This window comes from Polypterus senegalus, chromosome 8 (assembly GCF_016835505.1).
Source record: "Polypterus senegalus isolate Bchr_013 chromosome 8, ASM1683550v1, whole genome shotgun sequence".
Classification (NCBI taxonomy): Eukaryota; Metazoa; Chordata; class Cladistia; order Polypteriformes; family Polypteridae; genus Polypterus; species Polypterus senegalus.
In genome coordinates this window covers 108948911-108974869 of record NC_053161.1, presented here as the reverse complement: position 1 = coordinate 108974869, position 25959 = coordinate 108948911, and the positions used below count along the sequence as shown (strand labels likewise).

Here is a 25959-nt window from a genome sequence, read left to right as displayed (position 1 = left end):
GTTTCTGAATATCATAACACACAAAAGCCAGTTTTCTACACTTCAGTGACTTTGGTTTGCAGCCAAAGCTGAAGGCGTTACCATGCAAAGAAACAGAAACGCCTACAATCACAGAATGGACTCAAAATTCCAATTTAAAACTGAATCAACTGTGTAACATTGCAATGAAGAATGTTTTTTTTTATTATTATTATCTATCTAAGAAATTTTAATTCTATTTATAAAACAATTACATTAAGTAATAGTTAAGTAAAAGATCTACATTAATTGAATAATACCGGAAATCAAATACTGTTTGATTTGGAAACATAAGTAATAAATCTTACATTTGAGAAATACTGTACATTACTGCACTAAACAAATTGCTTGGTTATTTCTAATTTTCCAAAATGCAGTTTGAATAGTTTTATTTTAAAAAAAAAACTCCACAAAATGCATTTTAAATGTATTCTTCCTTATAGACGTTACTTCAGTTTCTTAATACTACACCATACTCTGTTACATCTATTTTTTTCACACCTTAAAATATTGTGTTAAAATGTCTTGTAGATGTGGAATAGTACAAAAAAGCAGCAGTACAGATTTTCTTATTCACTTGATTGTGACATTGCCTCCATTACGTCATAAGGAAAAGATTTTTGCTGAATTTTACTCTCAATAAATTATTTAAATAAGTAAGAAAAACATAAATTGATAAAAAGAATGCATAGTTTTTCTAGAATTCTGTAAGACATTCTGCATGTTTTTAGATGCTGCTTTGAATTTCTTTTACTCTCAGTCTTTTAACCCCAGCTCTGTAAAGTTTGCCATTAAAAAACGTTAGAAAAATTCAAATCAAACGTGATACCAAATCTTCCACCTGTATAAAAGGATAAAAGTTTGTGGGTCTGTCTGTGGATAAGTATTTGTGTGCCTGTTTGTGTGTTTGTCCAGTTGCTATGTCTCTGCCATTCCAACAGATGGCACATCACAAACATTAACACTGTTTTTGCGAATCCCATATGTAATGGCATATAACAGAGACATATGCATTGCATGGTGCACTGTAAACATTAACACTGAGATCTATGTTAATTATTAAGATTTCAACCTGCCTTAAGTAGCACAGATCAAAAACATCACTCCTATTAAAATTAAAATCTATACTAATAAAAGGCAAAGTCCTCACTGACTCGCTCACTGACTCACTCACTCACTGACTCACTCACTCACTCACTCACTCACTCATCATTAATTCTCCAACTTCCCGTGTAGGTAGAAGGCTGAAATATGGCAGGCTTATTCCTTACAGCTTACTTACAAAAGTTAAGCAGGTTTCATTTTGAAATTCTTCGCATAACGGTCACAGCGGTCGACAACATTCGCCATGTTGAACTTTCTTATTTATGGCCCGATCTTCACGGAATTTGGTAGGCGGCTTCCCTGCACGAAACCGAAACCAATGTCCATACTTATTTCAGTGGTATGACGCCACTGTCAGCCGCCATATTGAACTTTCCAATGTAATTAATTCTCCAACTTCCCATGTATGTAAAAGACTGACCCCATCCTCACGAAATTTGGTAGGCGGCTTCCCTGCACTAACCGAAACCAATGTACGTACTTATTTTGTTGGTATGACGCCACTGTCGGCCACTATATTGAACTTTCCAATGTCACTAATTCTCCAACTTCCCGTGTAGGTAGAAGGCTGAAATTTGGCAGGCTCATTCCTTACAGCTTACTTACAAAAGTTAAGCAGGTTTCATTTCGAAATTCTACGTGTAACGGTCATAACGGTCAACAACATTCGCCATGTTAAACTTTCTTATTTATGGCCCCATCTTCACGAAATTTGGTAGGTGGCTTCCCTGCGCTAACCGAAACCAATGTACGTACTTATTTCGGTGGTATGACGCCACTGTCGGCCGCCATATTGAACTTTCCAACGGTCTTTGTTACTTATGGTCCCATCTTCAAGAAATTTAGTATGCGGGTACCCAGTGCTAACTGAATCCTATTTATGTACATATATACGTCCATAGCCTGCAGCTCTGTCACTGTGTGAGGCGGCGTTGGGTCCCCCATCCCAACGCCTCCCACGTTGTTGGCTGCCTGCCTATATAACGCCATCCATCGCTCCGGTCTCTACATTCCCTTCCTTGCTTCGCCACGGGATTCACATCTCCCTGCTGATAACTACAGCCTTTTTATTTAATCCATGGATTCTCAACTGTTTTATTGTTCGCTTATTACGGTTATAGTTATTGTGTAGGTATTTTAGACTTACTTTACATTGTTCAGGTACCCATTTATCGTTCCAACCGTGCCCCCATTAACATGTCTGTCGAGGTGATCACCATCGATCAAAGAACTGTCACTTACCGAGTGGTTTCCATGCCCGGAGATGGCACCTGCCTTTTCCATTCTCTGTGTTACATATTGCACGGCCATATCAGGCTCACTCTTGATATCCAGAGGAACATTGTGTCTTATGTATTGAATGACTGGGACAGGTTCAAGGTGTGGACTGATGACGGTACAGGAGATAATTATGTTAACACAGGAGCACTAGAAGAGGGAAATGCTTAAGCTCTTCACCTATGGTTCTGCATGTGAGTTGATGGCTGCCGCTGAATTGTTTGGTTGTCGCTTTCAAGTGTACCGAAATGGCCAAATATTTTACAGCTTAAACATCTTAGATTCACAGGTGACGATTTGAGTAGTGGACACTTTGATGTTTATGAATGTTTAAACTCTCAAAAGCTGGATGTGAAGTTATCGATGAAACCGGTTGTATGCATACAACGCTTGACAATGTCAACGCATGTGAGTTGAAAAAATTTTAAGGCAGTACTTCGCCGCTGCGAAGCGCAGGTATTTTGCTAGTTATACATAACTGGTCAATTTAGCAAAAATGCAACAAAACCAATGTAACTATATCCTGAATATAGAATGCCAACCTAATAGCCTCTAAGTTTGATTTATAAGTCATACAATATCAGTATAAACCAAAAAATAAAAATTTCCACCATTCCAAAAAAAATGTTACTTTAAGTGGTAACTCTAAATTAACAAAGCACAAGTACACATATGACAGATATGTGAAATAGCAATATGCTGGTATTCAGTCTAGCAACGATTCCATACTTATCTGAATATGTTCCCTCTAGCTCCTGCACCTTGTGTGTTTAGAAAATGGATGGATGAATGATTGTGACTTTCAGAGATGGATTAGTCAGCCTTTGAAGCCAAAGCAACAGTGAGGAAAAGGAAGCCACAAATGCAATTTGTCATACCTTACACTGAAAAAGCAATTGTGATATAAACTGTAAAACACTAGTGGATTTATGTTATCTCTTAGAAAACTCCCTATATACTGCAACATTTACTGTAGATAATATTATTGGGTAATAGATGCAAAGAGACATAATTACATTTTAAAAAAGCAAAATCAGCTAAGATTCTGACCAAACTTTTAAGCAGGCTGACACTCTTAGGAGAGGAAAGAAATGAGTGCTGCACTAAATACTTTTTAAAGCTATGCTGATAACCATTATTTATTAGTCCTTCAATTAGTCAATTTAATGACCTAATTATATTTATATATCACTTTTTCAACCTACTCAATAAACAATGAGGGACTACTTCAACAATCACCAATGTGCAGCATCCACCTGGATGATGAGATGGCAGCCATTCTTGCATCAGAAAGCTCACCACACATTATATGTGGTGAAGGGGTGAGAAAGATATTTAACTATAAGAACCAAGGAATGACTGGGGGCAGAATGACCTGGCTGTGGTGAACAATTTAGCCAGGACATTGAGGTACACCCAACTCTTTTGAAAAGATGTCCAGGGATGAGTCAGAACCTTATCTTTATGTGTCATCCAAAGGAAGGTGTAACGTTTTACAGCACAATGTTTGTGTCACAGCATGGGATCAACATACAGGTCTCAGGGTAAGCACCCCTTGCTCGCCTCATCAACACCTCTTCCATCAGTAACCAAAGGTTTCCTAGATGGTCTCCCATCCAAGCAATGGCTTGGCTCAAACATGCTTAGCTTCAGATGGATTATAGCTTTACTGAAGAGCAGGTGGTATGGCACAACAGCCAATAAAAAGTTCAATGGATGACAAGCTGGGCATTTTTTAACTATGAAAATCAATAGAAAACTTAAATGGATTTGACAAACATATTTATTCTTTTTTTAATACAACAGCATAATTAAAATAAATAAGATTTAATTATGCTACAGTTCTAGTTAATATGCTAATGGCCCATACTCCCACTGCTGAAAATGGCTTACTTATTTATGTATGCATGTATGTATGTATGTATGTACAGTATGTATTTATGCATATACCAGTATGTGTTTATTTTAACTATTACTCAGATCAAAGAATTTTCAGTGTAGGACAATCTTAACATAGTAGGAAAGTGACACATTATAAGGGACACAGAGAGGTCTGAATACATTAAGCACAAGTAGCTGAGGAGACCTGAGGCAACCTCTTCACATTCACTAATAACATTCAGGTCTGTTAGGTCCACTCTGAATATTAAAAATAATAAACAAGGCACACTACATCAAACATATACAAGTTTCTCTTAAATGTCAGTCATCATTTGACACATATCCCATAAAATCAGAAATAAAGATAATAGGACCTTGACTTGTTTTTATAAGAGTAGCCTGGTTAAGAATCTTATGAACATTAAGATAAAACAAGAAAAACAAAAACATAATCCAATGGACCACTTAAACATAAATTCTCCAATACCGATTGCCTGATTTAAAGATTCCTCTTTTACGAGGAGGTCTTAATGTATGACACCAATAAAAGTATGTAAAAAATACTGTTTTTTTGTTCAAATGTACCACATTTTCTGAAAAATTAAGTTATAATTATAGAAATTAACAAATACTTTAACTACATTCTAACATATTGTTTAGCACGAAATGCACCATATGAATTAAAAAAAGAAAATATATTTAAAATTCACACACACAAACTTTATCCTCAGAAATCTTTACACCCTTTACAACTGTTGGTGTTTTATTCCTTGGCTTTTAACTAAGCTCAGACAATAATAGAACAACTTCTAAAGACATAATTCACTACAGGAGGTCAAATGTGGCCAATGCAATCTATGAGTTGTGAAGAACTAAGCAACAAATTGGGAAGACTGGAGCACAATGACTCAAAACAATTAAGGAAACCTTGGAATGAAGAACTGATTTGCATGTCATGGTGTTTTCCTAGCACCTAGTATTCACTCATTTCCACACAGGGACTCATGTAAACAATTTTTAGGTCTATGTTTGTGTTGTCAAAGAGGTGTGCATTGATACTATACTGATATGGATTTAAATCTGTGTGCACACAAATAATGCAGTGTTAACTGCAGCATTTGAAAAAAGCAGGTGTTTCTACTGTGATGTCTGTTGAGATGAAAAAGTAATGAAGATTAGCAATTTACATTTAATGTTGATTGTGTCTAATATCTATCTATCTATCTAATTATCTATCTATCTATCTATCTATCTATCTATCTATCTATCTATCTATCTATCTGTTCTTAAAAATCAGTTTTCAACCATCAATCATTTAAACAAAAAAAAAATAGTAAGTCTAAAATGTTGAATGCCACCACAGTCCACAAGATTAATCTCACATAGACACTTGAGGTGGAAAATACAAAAAAAATGTCTCCCTCCCTAAGCATTATGCTGGTTAACACTAGAATTACCAGAGCCTACGAAAAAACTCGTAGATCCGTCCCACCTTAAAACGCTTCACACCTCTCTGTCACGTCTTTTGTCTTCTAAATTTTTGGCTAAGCAGCAAACAGCAAGCAGCCTACTATCACATCCCCCACCGGCGCACAGTTTTTTCAGCTCAAGTCCGTTTGCCTGCATGTCAGTTGCTTGGAGTTGTATAGAGTGAGAAGTCAAGCAAAATTACACCTTTTATAAATACTATATCATTATTTGGAACACTAGCATTTCTTGTGTGTTCCGTGTCTATATAGATCTATGTACACACATCTTTAAAAAAGAAACGTTTTTCATGTTTTAGTCATAATTGACAAAATGTAGACATGAAGTTTATAATGAGTGAAGCCTGAAGTCCAAATATCAAAGAAACAGTTTCACAAAAAGTACAAATATAATAGAACAAGTGCGCTTTTATTCAAAAACATAACTACAGAAAAACAACCCGTGTTAGAGTGCGATATTGACACCCATTTCCTAAGAGTGCTGTGGTGGCACAACAGTATCAGCTCTTGACTGATAGCCTGAACTTTACGGATTCCAGATGAGTCCGTTTTGAAAAGTGAACTGCACGTATTCTTACAATTTTAAAATAAAAACATACATTTGATTCCAGTCTGTAACAGCCTGTGTAATTTATGATACTTGTAAAGGTTAGCTTTTTTTTTTATTGTTATTCTCTTAGCCGCATTTACGATCCCAACTCATACCCCCAACCCCGCCGCATTTAACACCATTGTTTTCTCGGACGCGCTATGACAGAGGCAAACTCAAATCATGATGACTGTTCTATATCAGATCAAGAATGCACTTTTGCCATCGCTGTATTTTGTATATGTACATGGGAAGCACTGCACTCGTGACTTTACGCTGTAGGAAGTAAAAAAATAAATAAAGGTAATAACATTAGATCTGGCTCTTACATACAAAGGACGGTGCATGCGCCCAAAACATTAACATTTATATGTTACTTACATAAAAGCCAGATCTAATGTTATTTACCTTGAGTTATTTACTTACATGACAATGGTTCTACATCGGATCAAGAATGTACTTTTGCCATCGCTGTACTTTGTATATGTACATGGGAAGCTCTGCACTCGTGACTTTACGCTGTAGGAAGTAAGTAAATAAATAATATCTATATAGTAATAACAATAATTTTATTATTATATAGCAGCTTCCCTGTCTGCCTATCACCAAAGGAAGGGCCTTTCCTTTCTTTTTTCTATCTTTATAGATAGATAGATACATACATAGATACTTTATATCTATCCCCTTAGCTGTTTTCTTATATATCTATTATACAGTGCCCTATGGGGTGCCAAACAGGCAATTACAATGATTTTCGGAATATATAAAGTCATTCCTGAATATATAAAGTCAAAACTTGAATACATAAAGTAATTCCTTTAAGGTGGGACGGATCTACGAGTTTTTTCGTAGGCTCTGGTAATTCTAGTGTTAATGTCCAGACACTGAGGCTACAATGGCTCTTTAACACATTCTGGAGTTTTTCCTAGAGGTAGGAGTGAGAAGAGGGTTAAAAGTATTTGATTTCATTCAAGAGGAATAATTAATTGTGGCCTGATAAGCAACACAGGAAGTGTTTAAATATTTTGCTTTCATGTATAGATAGATAGATAGATAGATAGATAGATAGATAGATAGATAGATAGATAGATAGATAGATAGATAGATAGATAGATAGATAGATAGATAGATAGATAGATAGATACTTTATTAATCCCAAAGGGGAAATTCACATGCTCCAGCAGCAGCATACTGATAAAAACAATATTAATTAAAGAGTGATAAAAACACAATGCAAGTTAAAAAATGCAAGGAGAGAGTGCAAGGCAGGTATAACAGTCTATAATCTTGTATAGTGTTAACGTTTACCAAGGGTGGAATTGAAGAGTGGCATAGTGTGGGGGAGGAGCAATCTCCTCAGTCTGTCAGTGGAGCAGGACAGTGACAGAAGTCTGTTGCTGAAGCTGCTCCACTGTCTGGAGATGATACTGTTCAGTGAATGCAGTGGATTCTCCATGATTGACAGGAGCGTGCTCAGCGCCCGTCGCTCCGCCACGGATGTCAAACTGTCCAGCTCCATGCCTACAATATAGCCTGCCTTCCTCCCAAGTTTGTCCTGGCGTGAGGCGTCCCTCTTCTTTATGCTGCTTCCCCAGCATACCACCACGTAGAAGAGGACGCTCGCCACAACCGTCTGATAGAACATCTGCAGCATCTTATTGCAGATGTTGAAGGACGCCAGTCTTCTAAGGAAGTATAGTCGGCTCTGTCCTCTCTTGCACAAAGCATCAGTATTGGCAGTCCAGTCCAGTTTATCATCCAGCTGCATTCCCAGGTACTTATAGGTCTGTACCCTCTGCACACAGTCACCTCTGATGATCATGGGGTCCGGGAGGGGCCTGGCTTCCTAAAATCCACCACCAGCTCCTTGGTTTTGCTGGCGTTCAGGTGTAGGTGGTTTGAGTTGCACCAATGAAAATTTAGAAATTGAAAATAGGTAAGCACAAGGTTGCAGTGGTATCTGTTATTTCATGTAAGCAAATTTGCAACCCTGATCAGGTTATTTAACTTACCTTTACTCAGGTACTTAAATATTTATTTATATAAACTGAAGTGCTGCATTGTACAAAATAATATGATGATATAACATAATATTCAAAAACTTGTTTAATTTCAGGGTCATGGGAGTTGGAGACTAACCTGGTAGTAAGGGAGGAAGGCAGGAAATAATTATGGCCCACTTATACATGCAAAGGGCAAATCTGGAATCAGCAATTAACCTAACCTAATGATCTTATGATAATCCCTTAAAGTGGCCATTTAAGCGTTATTTACAGTGATCAAGAGTCACTTTGAGTTTATGTTCCCTGAAACTTAACAAAACAAAACCAGCAACCTTAAGTCTTGTCATCATTATTATACATAAACTCTCAGAACACTTTTCATATCTATCAATATTTTATATAAAGTCCAATTTTAATAAAAATAACTGGAATACCTGAAAAACACTCAAATGCGTCTTTATTTATTTAAAAATAAATGGATTTAAAAATATCCCTGTGTGCAACATTAAATGACTGTTTTGAATTAATAACCTATTCCAGGTTTAACCATAATATTGCTATTAGATTAGGATGTGGGCTTTGACTTAGCCATTCTAAACCTTATACTGTCTTTCTTATAATCTATACTTTGATAGATTTGCTGAAATACATATGAATATTGCAACTTCAATTGAAGGACAGAGGATCTGACTTTCTACTAAACAATATTATGACACCAAAATCACAGTTTCCTCATTGACACCATTGCATCCCGGTTTGTGAGCTACTCCTGATATAATGCTTGAAAGTTATGATAAATATGCTGGTAGTAAGAGATGCCGGGTTTTCAACAAATGTGAAACTTTATGTTGTAGCTAAATTACTACTTTTACTGTATACTCACATGCCCAGAAAATGATTGTTCATAAGTCTACAGTACCATTCAGGCAGTCTTATGGGACGTACAAATTTAATAACAAAGAGCAGGAGTTTCTGTGATGTACTGAGTTTTCTTGTTCTTCAAAATTACCCCAAATGCAACATCTGCATCTGTAAGGTGACTCAGTGGCTATTGTTACTGTCTCACACATCCATCAACTTGAATTCAAATCATGTGGCCAACGGACCATTCACTTTGGCTAAAAGAGTAAATGAGGTTGTCTGTGATTTTTATATATTATCACATTGTACTGCACACTGAACTGTATATTTACTACAAAACAAAGTAGGCTTCTTACATGTACAAAGTGTACAACTGCAAATTTCTGTCTTACTGACCTGTAAACATGGTCTTCAGTGATTTTAATACCCAGATATCCTTACCAGGATAACCAAGTCAATTCTAATTTGCCTGTTTATTTTTCTACCACAAATATTAATTGCAACAAACACCACATTGAGGTTATGAATACATATTGTAAAATAATCAATGCTGATTAAAAAACAATCTCTCAGAAATTAAAATCTAATATTTAGAGAAATACATAGGGGCTCACCAACCTTAAAGAAGCACTATATGTTTCTGATTGATCTCTATAAGAAGAACTTTTACAAAACCTTTGTATACAACTTCAAGCAATAAAACTGAATAAAATAATGCCTAGGACTGTTAATTAGAAGACAACAGATTTTTGCTATGGTATGTAGCTCCTCTTCAGTGACCACAGATTATAATCCAAATTGCAAAATCATGTTTATATATAGGTTGATTAATTTTTCAGTGTAAGGTGTTTACCTGCCTACTCACTGTAAATAACAGTTAAAAGCAGTTGATTAGGGACAGACGCACTTAAAAGGCTGAGCTGAGAGCCACAGGATCTATGAATGCTTAGACAGTCCAGTAAATCAAGAAACAAACAAAAAAATTGTAAGAGCAATAAACAATTTATTCGGAAATTGAAAGGAATAGACCTATGCTGTTTTCCTATAGAGGTGGCATTAAGGAAAAAAGTGAATATGTGTTTTTTTATAGTAGTTTTAAATTTTGCTTTGGCAGATTTAATTATAAATTTATGTCAGTTAATACAATTAACTCTGAGAACCTTGCAAGTAATACATCTGACAAAAAGAGTTTTTTCAAGCATTATTTTTTCTGCTGCGATGAAAGATTCCTGCTTTTGCAATTTTGAATCTACCACTAGTATTTCAAAGCATCCTTTGTACACCTAGAACTTTTCTTAATTAATCTGTACTGCTTTCTTTCTTTTTGTTTTTTTATTATTGTTATTGTGCTACCAATCTTTCAGAAATCAGAAGTGGAAGAAAATGTAAAATGAGGATAAAATGAATATGACATTCTTACAATGATTAAATTATAGCTTAATTAAGTTTTCTTCACAACCTGCCACTGGCTTTTATAGGTTTTGAGAGGAACATAGGAAAACAATGGCCAGCAGATAAAAAAAAAAAAGTATTTTCTGCTGGGTACATCTGTAAAGCTCAATGAATTATCCCCCAGAAACTACCTCTCTATGTCTTTCTCACTGTCTCTTAAGATGCTGTGGGCCCTTTGTTTGCACATTTCATTTTAACAGAGCTGAGATAATGTGTGGACCCAGTAACCATAATGTCTAACTGTAACCTTCACTAATGGAGTCTCTAGAGCTTGCACAGCCTTCTTTTCTACATCATTCAATAATGCTTATTGTTATCTTCAATACAACCCTCACCCTCCCCATCTATCCTGCCACCACTACTACCACTATCAAGACTTCCCCCAATCAGCCTTCAGCCCTGGAGTGCTCTGCTGAAAAGCAACAGTTTATTCACTGAGGCTCTTTACTTGTCTAGTAAGACAGTAACACATGGTCATGAAACTGGACACAGGGTATTTCATGAAAATGTTCACATCAATGACAAAAGGAAAGCATTTTAAAGGTGAATTAAGCAGTCTGTTTATTCCTCAAGTTGCTGTGGTGAAAAATACTCTTGTTAACTGCTAGTATATGGGTCCAAATTGATTTCTTTTTTCAAATGTTAACCTCTTTCACTTATGTTTTTCCACAAATTATAACATCAATATAAGAACAAGTAACAGAAAAATCATGTTATGAGAATATATGTAATTGTTTGCAGTACCAATCCATGTACACTTTTTAACCTGATTCATTTTTCTAATGTAACAATTTATTTGGTTTCTTGTATTAACTGTGCCAAATATTCTAAAAGTAAGCTAAATATTTTTGGTTGACATCATTTCACAAGCAAGAAAAACAAAATGTATCATTTTGGAATATTTATGTACAGTATATCCTTAAAATATCCATTCCAACTATTCATGGTTATGACTGGAAAATTTTGATTCTGCAACAAAACCTCGATTATCTGTCAGGGGTCAGGACCAAGGCCGTGACAGGTAAGAAAAAAGACAGATAACAGAACAAGCCGTTGGGGAGCATGCACTGGTACAGTGCATTGCCGCACCCATCACATGACGAAACAGTTCGGGATCCTGGTTGGCAACCCCTCTGGCAGACACACGGTCCAGTCCGACCCTCCAGAAATGACCCTCCATTTGTTATACTAGCATTCCCTTTGCCTTGTCCAGCCCCTCAGGTCCTCAATAATGAGGATCCTGTGAGCCAAAATATCCTTGGGGAATCACACCATACTGATGCTCCCTCATAATGCAGTTAATGTGCCTTATTCAGGACTCCATGAGCAACCACTCATTCGACACAAAGTCAAACTAGCGGTACCTAAGGATTCTCTGAAGACAGACACAGTACCAAAGGAGCCCAGTCTTCATCTCAGGTCGTTGGATAGCGTCCATGTCTCACCATATAGCAAGACAGGAAGCACCAGAACTCTAAAGACAGATATCGGTAGCACCACACACCCTTTTCCAGTGACCTCATGACCCCCTATGCTCTCCCAAACTGTCGACATGCTAGCAAAAGGGAGAGCTATTCCAATGTGCAGAGCTTGCAGAGTATTATAGTAATAGGTAGACGTTGGTTTGCGCATTGTTTTTTATTGGTTTTTTTTTTGCCCAGATGGTTAATTGAGACTGATAGTTAATTGAGTGATGGATAATCAAGGTTTTACCATATTACTTTTTTCATATTAACCTTAGACCGACTTGGCTCTGTAATTTCTGTTTGCCAAACCAGTCTTGTATAATAATAGTATTACTGATTTCACAACAAAGTAAGAATATCATAGCTTAAAGAAGACACGTATAAAAAGTAAGAGTTGCAAAATTCTGAGATATTTCTGTGTAAAATGATAAATGGCTAAAATGTACTTACCAAGTTTTTACAATTTTAAATGAGCATTATATTTTCTTACAACTCTAACAGCATTTGGCTCACAGTTGTAGAACACATGTATTAACACAATACTGTATACACATAATAATACATTTACAGTATGTATGAATTCACGAATCACACACTGTGCAGAAGTATATAAGCAAGACTTAGAGACACTTAAATTTGTACTCTATACAATATATACTAACAACACAAAAAAGAGGTGGTACAATGGAATGCACAAATAATGTATAACCAGTATGGATGTGTGTGTTATGGGATGGTGTGTCGATAAGGGTTAGTACCAGTCACTGTACAGAGTTCAGTTGGAAGAAGCTGTTCTGGAGCCTGCTTGTTCAGGACCTGATGATATGGTACTGTCTGCCTGAAGGTAATGCTTAGAACAATTTGTGGCTTGGATGACTAGGATTACTGATAATTTTCCTGTGCTTTCTTCACACGCTACTGAAGTTAGGAACGTCCCCACCAATGATTTGTTGGACAAAATGCACTATTATCTAAAAGGTTTAGCAGTTCCCATACTAGGAAGTGATGAATCCAGTTAGGATGCGTTCAGTGGTGCAGAAGTAAAATTATCTAAGGGTGTGTGGGCTCATGCCAAACCTCTTCAGCTGTCCAAGATAAATAAAGGCATTGCTGGGCTATCTTCATCACTTTTTCAGTGTGAAAATTCCATGTGAGGTTTTCAGTGCTTTGTACACCACAAAACCTAAAACAGCTCACTCTTTCTCCAGTACTCTCATTGATGGTGAAAGGGGAGTGTACATCTTCTTGCTTTCTGAATTCCTCTATTACCTCTTTAGTCTTGGCTAAACTGAAAGAAAGTCAGTTTCACTGACACCATTGGGTAGGAGCCATGATTTCTTCTCTGTATTTAGTTTTATCATCATTAGAAACGAGACCCATTACTGTCGTATCAACAGCAAATTTCACAATAATGTTAGACCTGCACCTGGCCGTACAGTCATGGGTGTAGAGGGAGTATAGGAGAGAACTTAAAACACATTACTGGGGGATTCTGGTGTTAAAAGTGAGTACAGTGGAAGCAATGCCACCCAGTCTAACTACCTGGTGCTGAAGCAACAAAAATTTCAGTATACAGCTGCGCAGAGCGTCAATCTGCAAATATAATTTTAATATTATATTTTACACAAAAACATTGGGTTTGCCACAGTTTCTGCAGTCTATACTAGGTGCAATATGTAATAAGTCTATTGTTTGTCCTTCACGTTTATCTCTGGTTAACAGGAAAAAAAAACAAACAACGAAACAAGCAAACAAATAAATAAAAAAAATAAAATGGTTATATATACGCAGAGTTTATAAAGGTAATACAAAATAAATCAACATATAGAAAGGTCCAATATTTAGTATTCAAAGCACACTGTACTTGGAAGTAAAACAGCTTTTAACCAGCAGGTGTAGGTTTCACATTCAGAATATTGTTTGCCCAGCTACAGAGGTGAGAAAAGTTTGTAATTTGAATCATTAATCATGTTACAGACTCTTTTTTGACAGTGTTTAAAGTTCCTTGCAGTTAAAACGTGAGTTAGATTCTATTTTTTAAAGACCCCTTCCATAGGATCATTTCTATAGTTCAATAGTAATCATTCAAGAATACTCTTTTCATCTCACTATTTCGTAACCTGGGATCTGCTTATTGTTCTATTCATGTTTACTGGCTTGTGGCATGTGGCACTCTCTTACTTCTTTTGTCTAGGTCATGCTACCTCTGAACAGCTAATCCACTTGAAGCTAAGCATGTTTGTCCCTGGCTAGTACTCATATGGTAGAACATTTAGGAATGGGTTGCTGTTGGAAGAGGTGCTTTCGAGTCCAGCAGGGGGTGCTTACCCTGTGCTCTTTGTTTGGATCCCAAAGCACTGATGCAGTTACTGTGTCGTAAAACCAGTGCCATCATTTAGATGAGATGTAAAACCGAGATCCTGAACCTCTACGGTCATGAAGGATTCCTGGGTTTCTTTTGAAAAGAGTAGGGTATATCCCAGTGGCTAAACTGCCAACCACGCCCCCTGCTCAACCCATTTTCCTAATTGGCTAGCTTTCTCTCTTATCCCTTCCCCACCTAATAGCCAATGTGTGGTTTGTGTAACTGGCACAAAAATGACTTGTCACATCATCCAGATGGATGCTGCACATTGGTGGTGGAATAGAGGCTCCTGTATTGTAATGTAAAAAAAGCTTTGAATGTCTAGAAAAGCTCTATTGAAATGTAACTATTTACCTATCTCTGCTCAATACAAGACTATTATTACTACTGGAGTACTTTGTTAGATCTGTTACTTCATTTCTACAATACACTGTATGCAACTGTTCTTGCCTTGTACAAGCTGGCTAAAAAAAATTTGTATCCAGTTGCAGCTAAAGTTATGCATGTCCAGATCCCCAAGTATCAGTACAAATTTTGAAAGAACAACTGTGCTAAAGGTAGCTCTATAAAAACTTTTAAAACAAAAATGAAGAGACATATAGACATTGTCATACACACACATAAGCTGGAGAAGGCCTATGTAACCTAGAATGTGAACCATTACTAGCTTTGCCACTGCCACAGAAGTGAATGCCACTAGGCATAAGTCATTGAAGCATGTCACTGTGATTTTCATGGATAACCGCACTATGATGATTTTCTTAAGGCATACAAATATCAGAGACAGGGGCAGTAAGACTTTGAAAATATCTGTTAAAATTAGTCAGTCAAATCACTGATTTTGAGGTAAATAATGATACTTTACATATTCATTTCCATAAACTATAAAATAGTAAAGAGGTCTGTGTTTTTCATTAACTACATTGAATAGGTTACACTAAGTATTATTTGACTGTTCTTCAGACTGGAAAATCTCAAGTAATCCCATATAAATCAGCCTATAGTTTATTGTAACAAAATAGATCATGTAAAATTAGTAATATCTGAATTTCTTTGAAAGTTGTAATTTTTTTCAGGAGGCACCCTGAATTCACTTATTCACCTATTACCTTTAATTTAAACCATATGCTCTATAGAGCAACACAACTCCATTATTGCAATGAACTAGCATGTCAAGTATTAGCTTTCTGGCACATAGCTGGACTTAAAATACTTATTAAAACTTTATTCTGCTGATACCTCCACTGTCCTCAAACACTTGTATATCTTGCAGTTAACAATGTTTTTTTTCTGTAAAACTTTCAAAAAGATTTTTGGGAAAGATTTCTTTACTATAATACTTCAAAATTTCTTTCTCTTAAAAACAAGCACTTACTGGCTTAGACAATATTGTTATTATAATTTACTAGATTCCTGTACACACCTCTTGAAGATTAGGGTGTCTTCAGTGTGGAATCTGTATGTTCTCCTCATGTTCAAATGGGTTTCCCTCTGTCTAAAAGCATGCTGCATTGATAACACTAAATTGGCCTAGCATGAGTCAGTCTGGTTAAGTACAGTAAATGTACCCTGGTACCCTAACAAAGGACTGTTAATTAAAGGAAGTTTGAAAATAGACAGCCAGATAGATAGGTAAGACAATATATCTGCATAAAAACCTACACTCTTTTCTTCATTCAAAGAAAAAAAAATACTAATATATCTGCAGCCATCATTGCATTTCAACAAGCACCATGTCCACAACCAGCTACCAGAAATACTGATAAAGCAATGAAACAAGCACGCTATCCTAAGAATACTTGTTATACAACAATGAAAACATCCAAAACATCGATTTGCAACATTTCTTCAGCCTTGACTATAATTTAAATAAGCATACTCATACAGTACTTAAAAAAATATAGCATTAATGCTGCAATTATAATATTTCACTAATGTGTAGCCAAATAGTGTGCAATCCAATGTTAAATATATTAACTACACCCAAAAGATTGTTTAAGTAATTTACTACTGATCATTATATTTATAACAAAGACCTATCAGGCATTAATTACTTTACCCCTAGATGACAAGGCACACTAGATGTAGGTATTCAAATTATATAGTGTAGTAACGTGTAATTATTTATTGAATCTCAACAACTGCTGATAATAAATTAAGATTACATTAATGGGTTTTTGGTCTATTTTTTGGTAACACATTTTAAGCAGGTAATACTGGGAGTAAACTGTGAATTTTTTTCTGTATTCTTTTGATCGAATACTGTATCATTGCATTGAAACTTTCAAGTAGAGTTGAAAAGAGCATTTTATCTTTGTTGTCAAACTCACCCTCAGGCTCATTTTTGATAAGCTCTTCCATTTTTCTCTGTTTCAATGTGTCAACCACATCAGCCAGGCTGCCTTTACGCCTTTCTGGTGTTCCTAGTGTGACACTGGATCCAGAGTCGCTGCCCTGGCGAGAAACATCTTCCATCTTCACTGGTGAGGTAGATGAGTTTTGTTGTGAATAAGGACTTAGCGATGCACCCTTATTGCCATCCAGTTGCTGAAAATAAAAAGAGAAAAAACACAAAAAAAAATTTTTGTAACCAAGTGTATATTAAGGAAAAATCGAAAAAAAAGAGTTAAATTTAGATGCAGCCAACTTCTAAAACAAATTTTCTTATGGTCAGGTTAAATAAAAGTAAATTCTTAAAATAAGATGTGTCTTATGTACTACATTCATTTTACCATTAGCGATAAACAATCAGAATTTTTTTTAAATTTGCACGTACTTTGCACCACTGATGATAAAAAAGTGAAGTTATGGAAGATTTAATGCTATCCATATTCGGTAAAAGTTAATTATTCTGGATTATCAATTTACTTGTGGAAAAAAAAATCTAATTTCCTGTATAGGAAATTCCAATTAGTAAATAAACTTTCAATTTTCTTGTATTTTTTGTACCAAGCTATTTATAAATATAGTAACAAAATAATGAAGAATTAAAAAGTAATGCATTTTTGGAATTAAGCCTTAAAATTGCTGAAAAAAGATACAATTCACATAAAAATTATTAGTCACAGTAATATGATTATCTTTAATTTAAAAACGAAATTAAATACAAAAGTAGGTGTTGTCATTACAGTAGACTGATTCAAAGTTTATTGAGAAATATATTAGACTTTTCTTATTCAACTCATTCTTGGTTTAGATTATGTCAAAAGTATTTTCCAGGCTGCAAATGCACTTACAGAAGTTACATTTAACAATACAAAACAGATGTGTGAAATCATGTATTTCAATACATTGTTTTCTGTTATCATAATGGTAAATTATTACGGATGCTAATCCTTAAATCATATAAAGATGCAACATACTACAATTCTTAAAATAATGAAAAAATAAATAACTGTATAAGTGTTTCAAACAGGGTGGCACAGTGGTAGCGCTGCTGCCTCACAGTTAGGAGACCTGGGTTTGCCTCTCTAGTCCTCCCTGCGTGGAGTTTACATGATCTCCCCGTGTTTGTGTGGGTTTCCTCAGGGTGCTCGGGTTTCCTCCCACAGTCCAAACACATGCAGGTTAGGTGCATTGGCGATCCTAAATTGTCCCTAGTGTGTGTGTGTGTCCTGTAGTGGGCTGGCACCCAACCCATGATTTGTTCCTGTCTTGCGCCCTGTGTTGGCTGGAATTGGCTCCGGCAGACCCCCATGACCCTGTGTTAGGATATAGCAGGTTGGAAAATGACTGACTGTTTCAAACAATGCTATAAGACCAATTATTACACCACAGTTTAATTTTGTGACAAAACAGCTGTTCATAAATTACGCTCTTTTCTAAAAACCTCTCAGTCACATAATGAAGGGCTAATTATATAAAAGGTCCCACCTACTGTATAATTATTTTCATTCCACTTGTACCAATAACACATAATATAACATTTTATCAGTCTGTAACTTTATAGGTCTGGCAAAACCTAAACACATGAATGTTCCTGAGTATGTCCACGGAAAAACTAAATTTAATTAAGCAAGGAAATGTGGAAATGTATGGATGGGTCTGTATTAAATACTTTCATACTGTTTATTTATTAAAAACTTTAAAAGTATTGATTTGGATTAGCTTAACTTTCCGAATTATCTGACTTCCCTTAGTAACAATTTATACATCTTCTTAAACTATATGTAAATAGTTTACAAAGATTACTGTATACAGAAACCAGTGCATATTTTGAATAAACATATGAATAGCTTTGAAAAAAATGTATAATGATACAATAGTAATAGAATATAACATGGTGCAAACATTTTAAATTTCCAATACTTTTGTCAGAAAAAATGAATAAAGGTATTTTTTTCAACTCAACAATTGAAAATGAAATTAGAACTCAAGTCTTTAGTGAGAAGTTACGCAAAATGACACCTTTTATTGGCTAACTAAAAAGATTACAATATGCAAGCTTTCAAGGCAACTCATTACATCTTGCCTGAAGAAGGGGCCTAAGTTACCACGAAAGCTTGCATATTGTAATCTTTTTAGTTAGCCAATAAAAGGTGTCATTTTGCTTGACTTCTCGCTACATTCATAATGGCTAACAAGGTACAACACCCTAGTACTAACTCAAGTCTGTAAATATATGTTAGGTATTGAAAATAGATTATTATTGAAGTACCTGTTTATGGAATAGGCTACAAACATAACAGGAGAAAAAAAAGAATCACTTGAGTTTCATGTTCCTTTCCTTGGGCTGTTGGACCTCTTCCAAAACCAGGAATATCTATTGTAAGGTTTAATTACAAAACAAGTCAGATGTTTGCAGATGAGGTCAACAGTCTTCCTTTGTTAATCTTTGGTAAGCTTTACCTAATCTGGTCCTATTATCTAATACAGCACCCTGTGATTGACAGGAAAAGCCACAACACTAGACAATGGAATTAACCACTTTGAGGAAAGTAATAAAGGTGTTTAAAAAATGAAACATACTGTACTGAGTCACATCAGTGTAGCTGCTGATGTAGGTCACACATACTAATGACAATATCGTCTTACAAAAAGACATAAAGCCAAAGCCCAGTTGTGTTCTCTCTGGGCATGTGAAGATTTTGTCACTTTATTTAAAGAAGTGCATGGCTATTAATCCAGAGTCCTGACAGATCTTATGCCTTCCAATAACACCACAACAAAGCTTCACATGACAGTGCAGTAGGCTATGAAGTGTAAAGAACATTCAGCAAATTTATTTATCTGTAAAATTGTTCTATTACACATTATAATTAATGTAGCTGAGTTGAAGAGAAAACCTTATATAAAGTACAGTAAATTAATAGCAGTATGCAAAAGATACAAGTTTGCATGTCAGTTGTCTTTTAGCATATACGTGAAGACATGCCACCATATGCAAAAATAAAATAATAAGTAAAACTAGGAATGTATTATTTTTAATAATTCCTGGAAGCAGACATGCAAGTAAGAATTTCACTGTACTCTATAAATAATATATTTGAAAATTGATTTGGAATTATTGAAAACAAATCCTTACTTTGCTGATTCATTTCAAAAGATTGGTCATCACTTCATAAATGATTATTTACCAAAAGCTTAGATTACATTTAGAAAAAAGAGACAACCCCAAAGGAGAATGTGGAAGAAGGATTATTTCGAAAAACAAATTGAAATGAAGAGTTAACACCCCCTTCCTCTTAAACAGCTGTAGTTTAATTGAATGACTGGCTGAATGGCTAAAATAGTCTTTTCCTTGAACCTTCCATTAAGAAAGAACCATTAAATTATTTGTTTAGAAAACGTACTGAAAGAGGAATTAAGGTGGAAGAACTTAGAAGTATACTTAAAAGTTTTCAAGCCTTAAAGTATTTATATAGTTTATCTACAGCTTATGTAAAGTTACAAAAACTAACATACAATGAATGGCCAAGCTTTGTATTTTTTCTTTCTTATTTTTATTATTTAAGTAGAATATCCACAAAAAATGTCAGGGTTTTTCCACAATATATACAGTAATTAACTCTGTAAATTAAGTGTGCTAGCATATTATTCAAATAATTGTCAAATGCAAAAATAAAGTGGTACACTGCATGTGTACAGTATGTTTAATAATTATTTAATCTATTTTGTATTCATAGAATAGGCAAAAATCTACATTAATCATGAATGAGATCAAGGTTTGAATAATAACATTTACATTTTGCCAGCCTGAATTTGGAGGTGGCATAGCGGCGCAGTGGTAGCGCTGCTACCTCGCAGTAAGGAGACCTGGGTTCACTTCCTGGGTCCTCCCTGCATGGAGTTTGCATGTTCTCCCCGTGTCTGCGTGGGTTTCCTGCCACAATTCAAACAAGGTTACGTGCATTGGCGATCCTAAATTGTCCCTAGTATGTGTGCCCTGCGGTGGGCTGGCACCCTGCCCAGGGATTTGTTCCTGTGTTGGCTGGGTTTGGCTCCAGCAGACCCCCATGACCCTGTGTTAGGATATAGCGGGTTGGACAGTCTGTATTTGTTTGTCAAAGAAAGTATTTGGCATACTAAAACATTAATAGGCAGACAATTATTTCTGTAGCTGTACTTCATACAATTATAAATCAAGATATTTCAGTTTTTTGTTTATCTGTATTATGCTACAGTCTGAAAGGTGCTAAAAAAAACAATAATTATATAACATACAAGATCAACATTTGAACCCAGCCTATTACACATGGTGGAATGAACTGCAATAGGCTACTGACATATAAGCATTAAAATACCCACAATAAAACCATGTAAGTCTATTCTGTAATAAATAAATAAATACACATGTATCTCATTTTTCTTATTTTGGCCTACTTGTTAAAAAATTGAAATTGGAGGTAACTAGGTAACACAGTACTTGTTTTAGATATGTGCACCCACAGTTAATTGGTTGTTTTTTTAAAACTGCTTCTATGACAGTCATTTCAAAGTTTTTACTTCCCAATCATAATGCACTAGTTTTAATAATATTTTAAAATGACACCTCAAAATAAAATTTCACTATTGTATACCGTGAATTTGTGGAGGCTGAACAAAACAACAAAAATCACTGAATTTATTTCATGTTCTCTTCCTGCTGACAGAAGAAAAGACATGCTCATGTAACTATACATATCAAAACAGTAATACTCTGGTATATTTTTTTTTGGGGGGGGGGGCTGAAACGCTCTGACATTCACTACACAATCTGTGCATGTATTTAAAAAAATCACGTCACACCTGTCATATCACATTTATATAATCCATACCCTACTTAAAAATGAAAAAAAAAAACATTTTTTCTTGTTTAGAATGCTGTCTGGGGACTGGTGTTCATAAGCAATATTACAAAAGATAATTGTAAGAAAGTCAACCAGTTTTCAAAGGAAATATATGGATGACGATATCTGAAAAATAAAATATTTTTTACAATCTGAGATAACCGCTAAAATAGTTTAGCTAATCTAACTATTCAAGTGTAAAAGTAGCTACTTTAAATAACGAAGTCTGTTAACTGAAGCTGAAATATGAAAACTAAAAAAATTTTATTTCTGAAAGTTAAAGGAGACAATTTGTAGCCTTAGGCATTAGATGTCAAACGTAACACTGACAGTGACAAAATCTTTATCAAAGTGTAGTCCAATGTTTATCTTTCAACATATGGACTCTAATATCAAGAAACAGTGCTGGTCCTCATCAAAATGAGCAGTAACAATCCATAACATCTGAGATAATAATGCTATTATAACATCTAGTTCACAATTTGAATATTCATTTCTGGTTGCTTACTGTGTATCTGTCAGTGTGCACTACTAAGGGTGTAGGTGGTTCTGCTTTCAGTTTGCAAATGTCAGTTCCGTTCTAAATCACTCTGCACAAAGTAAATAAACTGTACTCCTGAATGTTTTACTTTATCCTTTTAAAGCTTAAGCATGAAAACAGAATTAGAACAAGTTTTGTTTTTAACCGTATCACTGAATAGTGCTTATTTAAGCAGACTTCCCACAGAGCAGAAAAGCCTCCATACTGATTGCCCTCCCCACATTTAAAAACCCTCATTCCTTGGTAGACTTTTTGTAATCTAAACTAAATGGCAAGTCGCATCTCATATACTAAAAAACACACACACACACAAAATAGAGTCAAAATTAAGAACGTGTGCATCCATTCAACAGCATTTCTAGTCCCATGAAAATCAAAAATATCACATTTAATCAAATCTGAAATGAAACTCAATCCCATATGATAACAAATGGCTACTATTTTTATCTGAAGTGGAATATAACAAAATATTTCAACTACTCATTTACTTATAAGTTCTAAGCTGTGTCAAAATTTCATTTGACTAGGATTCCAGAAGATATGGCTAACACAGCAATCTGTACGTAATAGAAAGTAACATACATTTAACATAAAAATAAAAAACAACCTTAACGACCATTAAATGATCTGCACTGAACTGCCGTTGCATAATGGGTCAAATCCAGTCTTGTATTTTTTTGCAAACAAATCAGAATCTAGCTCCTCTGGGAGTTTAATAGGGTAAAGAGGTTAAAAAAACCATATATGATCATATCATTTCATGTATGCTGCTCATTGGTTAAACAGTAAATACAACATTATTGGTTTTTAGTATTTCTCCTGTGAAGAACTGATATTCTTATCACAGTAAGATCCTATCCAAATGTGTACCAAGACCCCATATGAAATTAAGTATATTTTAAAATGGATCACTCATTGCACTGATTTTACTTCTGTTTTTTACAAGAAGCAGACATGAAAAATATAATTAAGAGCCATGTCTTGGTTTAAACAATAAAAACTTCAGAATAAAAGTAACCCAAAGTATGAAATGTAGAAAAATAGAATGTATGTTTTGTTGTCTGTTTTCTACACAATTCTTCAGTTTTTCATAGGATGACTAATGTGATTCCTCCATGAGTTACTTGTTCTCCTCCTATACTGTGTATGTCATTAGGCTGACACCATTTTAATGAAAACAGGTGCTAATTAATGCTTTATGAACACCTCAAGAGATTTCCAGGTCCGCATTCACTAGCTCAAGTGACTGAGCCGAGCTACCATTTACCAATCTATCTACCCATTTTTTATTCTTTGTGTAGGCTGGCTCATATTGATCATGATTTCTATTTTTTTTTCAGTCATTCCCATCCAACCTTTTTCCAGTGCAGTACAGCACAAATAAAGAGAGTGATGAACTAAAAGTGGATGAAACATGCACTTATAATGCTCTTACTTTCTGCCTCTCGATGTAATCAGCTGGGTGTCAACTTTTTAATGAAAGAGTCTTAATTAAAGCATTTTATTTACAAAAAATACATCTATTTTTATCTAGTAGTGATGAGCGAATACTGCAGAGTTACTTTACTAAGTTTTTTGCAATTGCAAAAATATTTGGGAACTTTGCCGAACTCTGCAAAATGTACTGTTAATAGGGAAGGAGAAACTGGACTAGTTTTGCATGGATTATAAAGGGGCAGCATCCTTCTAAATGATCCTGAGTTCTAGGGAAGCATCTGTCAACTGTATTGGGCCGATGAGTATGGCCAAAAATGTGATTTGAGCTGTAAAGCAGCAGTGCTAACAACTGTGCCACTATGCCTCAAGCAATAAAAGATACAGATGGAAAAGTAACTAGAAACAAAATGCAAAAAATGGCCACAAACTAGCAATAAGTAAATAAAATATAGATCATTGCCCTCAAAGTGTTCCAATCTTGTGGCACACATTGGCATGCAACGTAGTGATGATGTGGGACTGGCTTATTCTATTGTTTGAGGTAACATCTCCAGACACAGCTGGAATGTCTTTGTTGTTTCCTATATGTCTGCGCAGATGCCTTACACTGCTTTCTTCCATTAATAGAAAAGAGCTTGTAAATAGTAAAAAATCTTTTCTTCTATTCTTATCTCATAGGCTCTCCTGTGTTTTCTTATAAGGGGAGGGCTCCTTTAAGGTTTGTTTTGCTATCTTAGCTAGGGCGCGTGGCTAAATATGCAAGCAAATTAGTCATGCAGTACACCAGGAATCAATGTTATATATCTGGTGCCAGTTAATGTACCCCACAAATGAAAATACTGCTAGTTTAGTTTTTTTTTTTCTTTTTTTTTTAATTGCATGCAGGATAGAAATCTGGCTCAGCCATGATCTTATGGTAGCCCTGTACATCTTCTTACAGCTCTGTGATATCATGCTGACCTTGCAGAAAATCATGGGGCACTGGAAAAAAAATGTTTACCGCAGGATGAATTTCCGGAAAAATATTCAGCAAACAAGGTAACTATTCAACACTAATATATAGATGTATTTAATGTATTTGTTTTTTTTTTATTTAAGCTGAAAATTCACCACAAGCCTAAAGTACAGCTGCTAAAAGAAAAATTAATACTATACAGTATATCACTGGAAAGATGGGAATCTTTACTTTGCAGTCTTCTGGATTTAAAACACTAATTTCTATGTATATAACATTTAAAGGTTGGCCACATTGTAAGACCATATGCTATAAAAATGTAATGCTGCTTAATGCAATTAATTACACTAAGAATTAAAGTTCTAATAAGGTCATGCATGTATATAATACTGCGGTGGGCTGGCGCCCTGCCCAAGGTTTGTTTCCTGCCTTGCACCCTGTGTTGGCTGGGATTGGCTCCAGCTGACCCCCATGACCCTGTAGTTAGGATATAGCAGGTTGGATAATGGATAGATGTATATAATAGACAAAAATCCTGAAAATATTATTGATGGTTATTGCCTGGACTATTATTAAGTTCAATGCTAGAGAGGTCCAAAGGTGTATTTTAATATAATGCAAGGTATGCAAGACATACGATTTACTTTACAAATTTACATTTGTACTTAATCTAAGTGAGACACTTACCCCTAGGTAGTAGAAAACACCGCACAAAAAACACTTCTTTAATTTTTATGGCTTATACAAGACATAAAGAACAAAATGAGTAATAAACATGGGGACTCCTAAAATTAATTCATGCATAAACGTATGAATATTGAAACAGAATCAATAAAATCTGACCAAGTTTTCATCATGTTTATAATGGTAATAGCAAGCAGCAGTGTTCGGCACTCAGCAAGAGTCAACACTTGAGGGAATACCAGTCTGTGACAGGGCCCACCTATGTAACCCAATCATAATCATGGTCACTGTAGCAGTATAACAACCCCACATGATATTTGCAGATTACTCACGAAACTCACTCAAGAGCTTATTCCTGTGTGTCTTAACATGTATAGTACTCTTCTATTGACTGTTAAACATTTTCAAAAGAATATTCTCATTACATGAAACTGATCTAGTGCTGTTAACAATACTGTAGTAAAGTTGCAATCACAAATGTAAAGCAGGTACCTATGATGAATGTTACATTTCTGTCAAAAGAAACATGCAATAGGATGTGGCATAAAACATTCAGACTCAAACTCATTA

At 35.2% G+C, this 25959-nt stretch overlaps 1 protein-coding gene across 2 annotated transcripts in view; it reads right to left on the bottom strand.

Moving 5' to 3' along the window:
• sox5 (SRY-box transcription factor 5) overlaps positions 1-25959 on the bottom strand; it is a 234673-nt gene that overhangs the window by 183534 nt on the left and 25180 nt on the right. For both annotated transcript variants that reach the window (XM_039761581.1, XM_039761582.1), the window contains exon 3: positions 16835-17051. In XM_039761581.1, coding sequence (XP_039617515.1) covers positions 16835-17051 — 217 coding nt within the window. The remainder of the gene's footprint in view (positions 1-16834; positions 17052-25959) is intronic.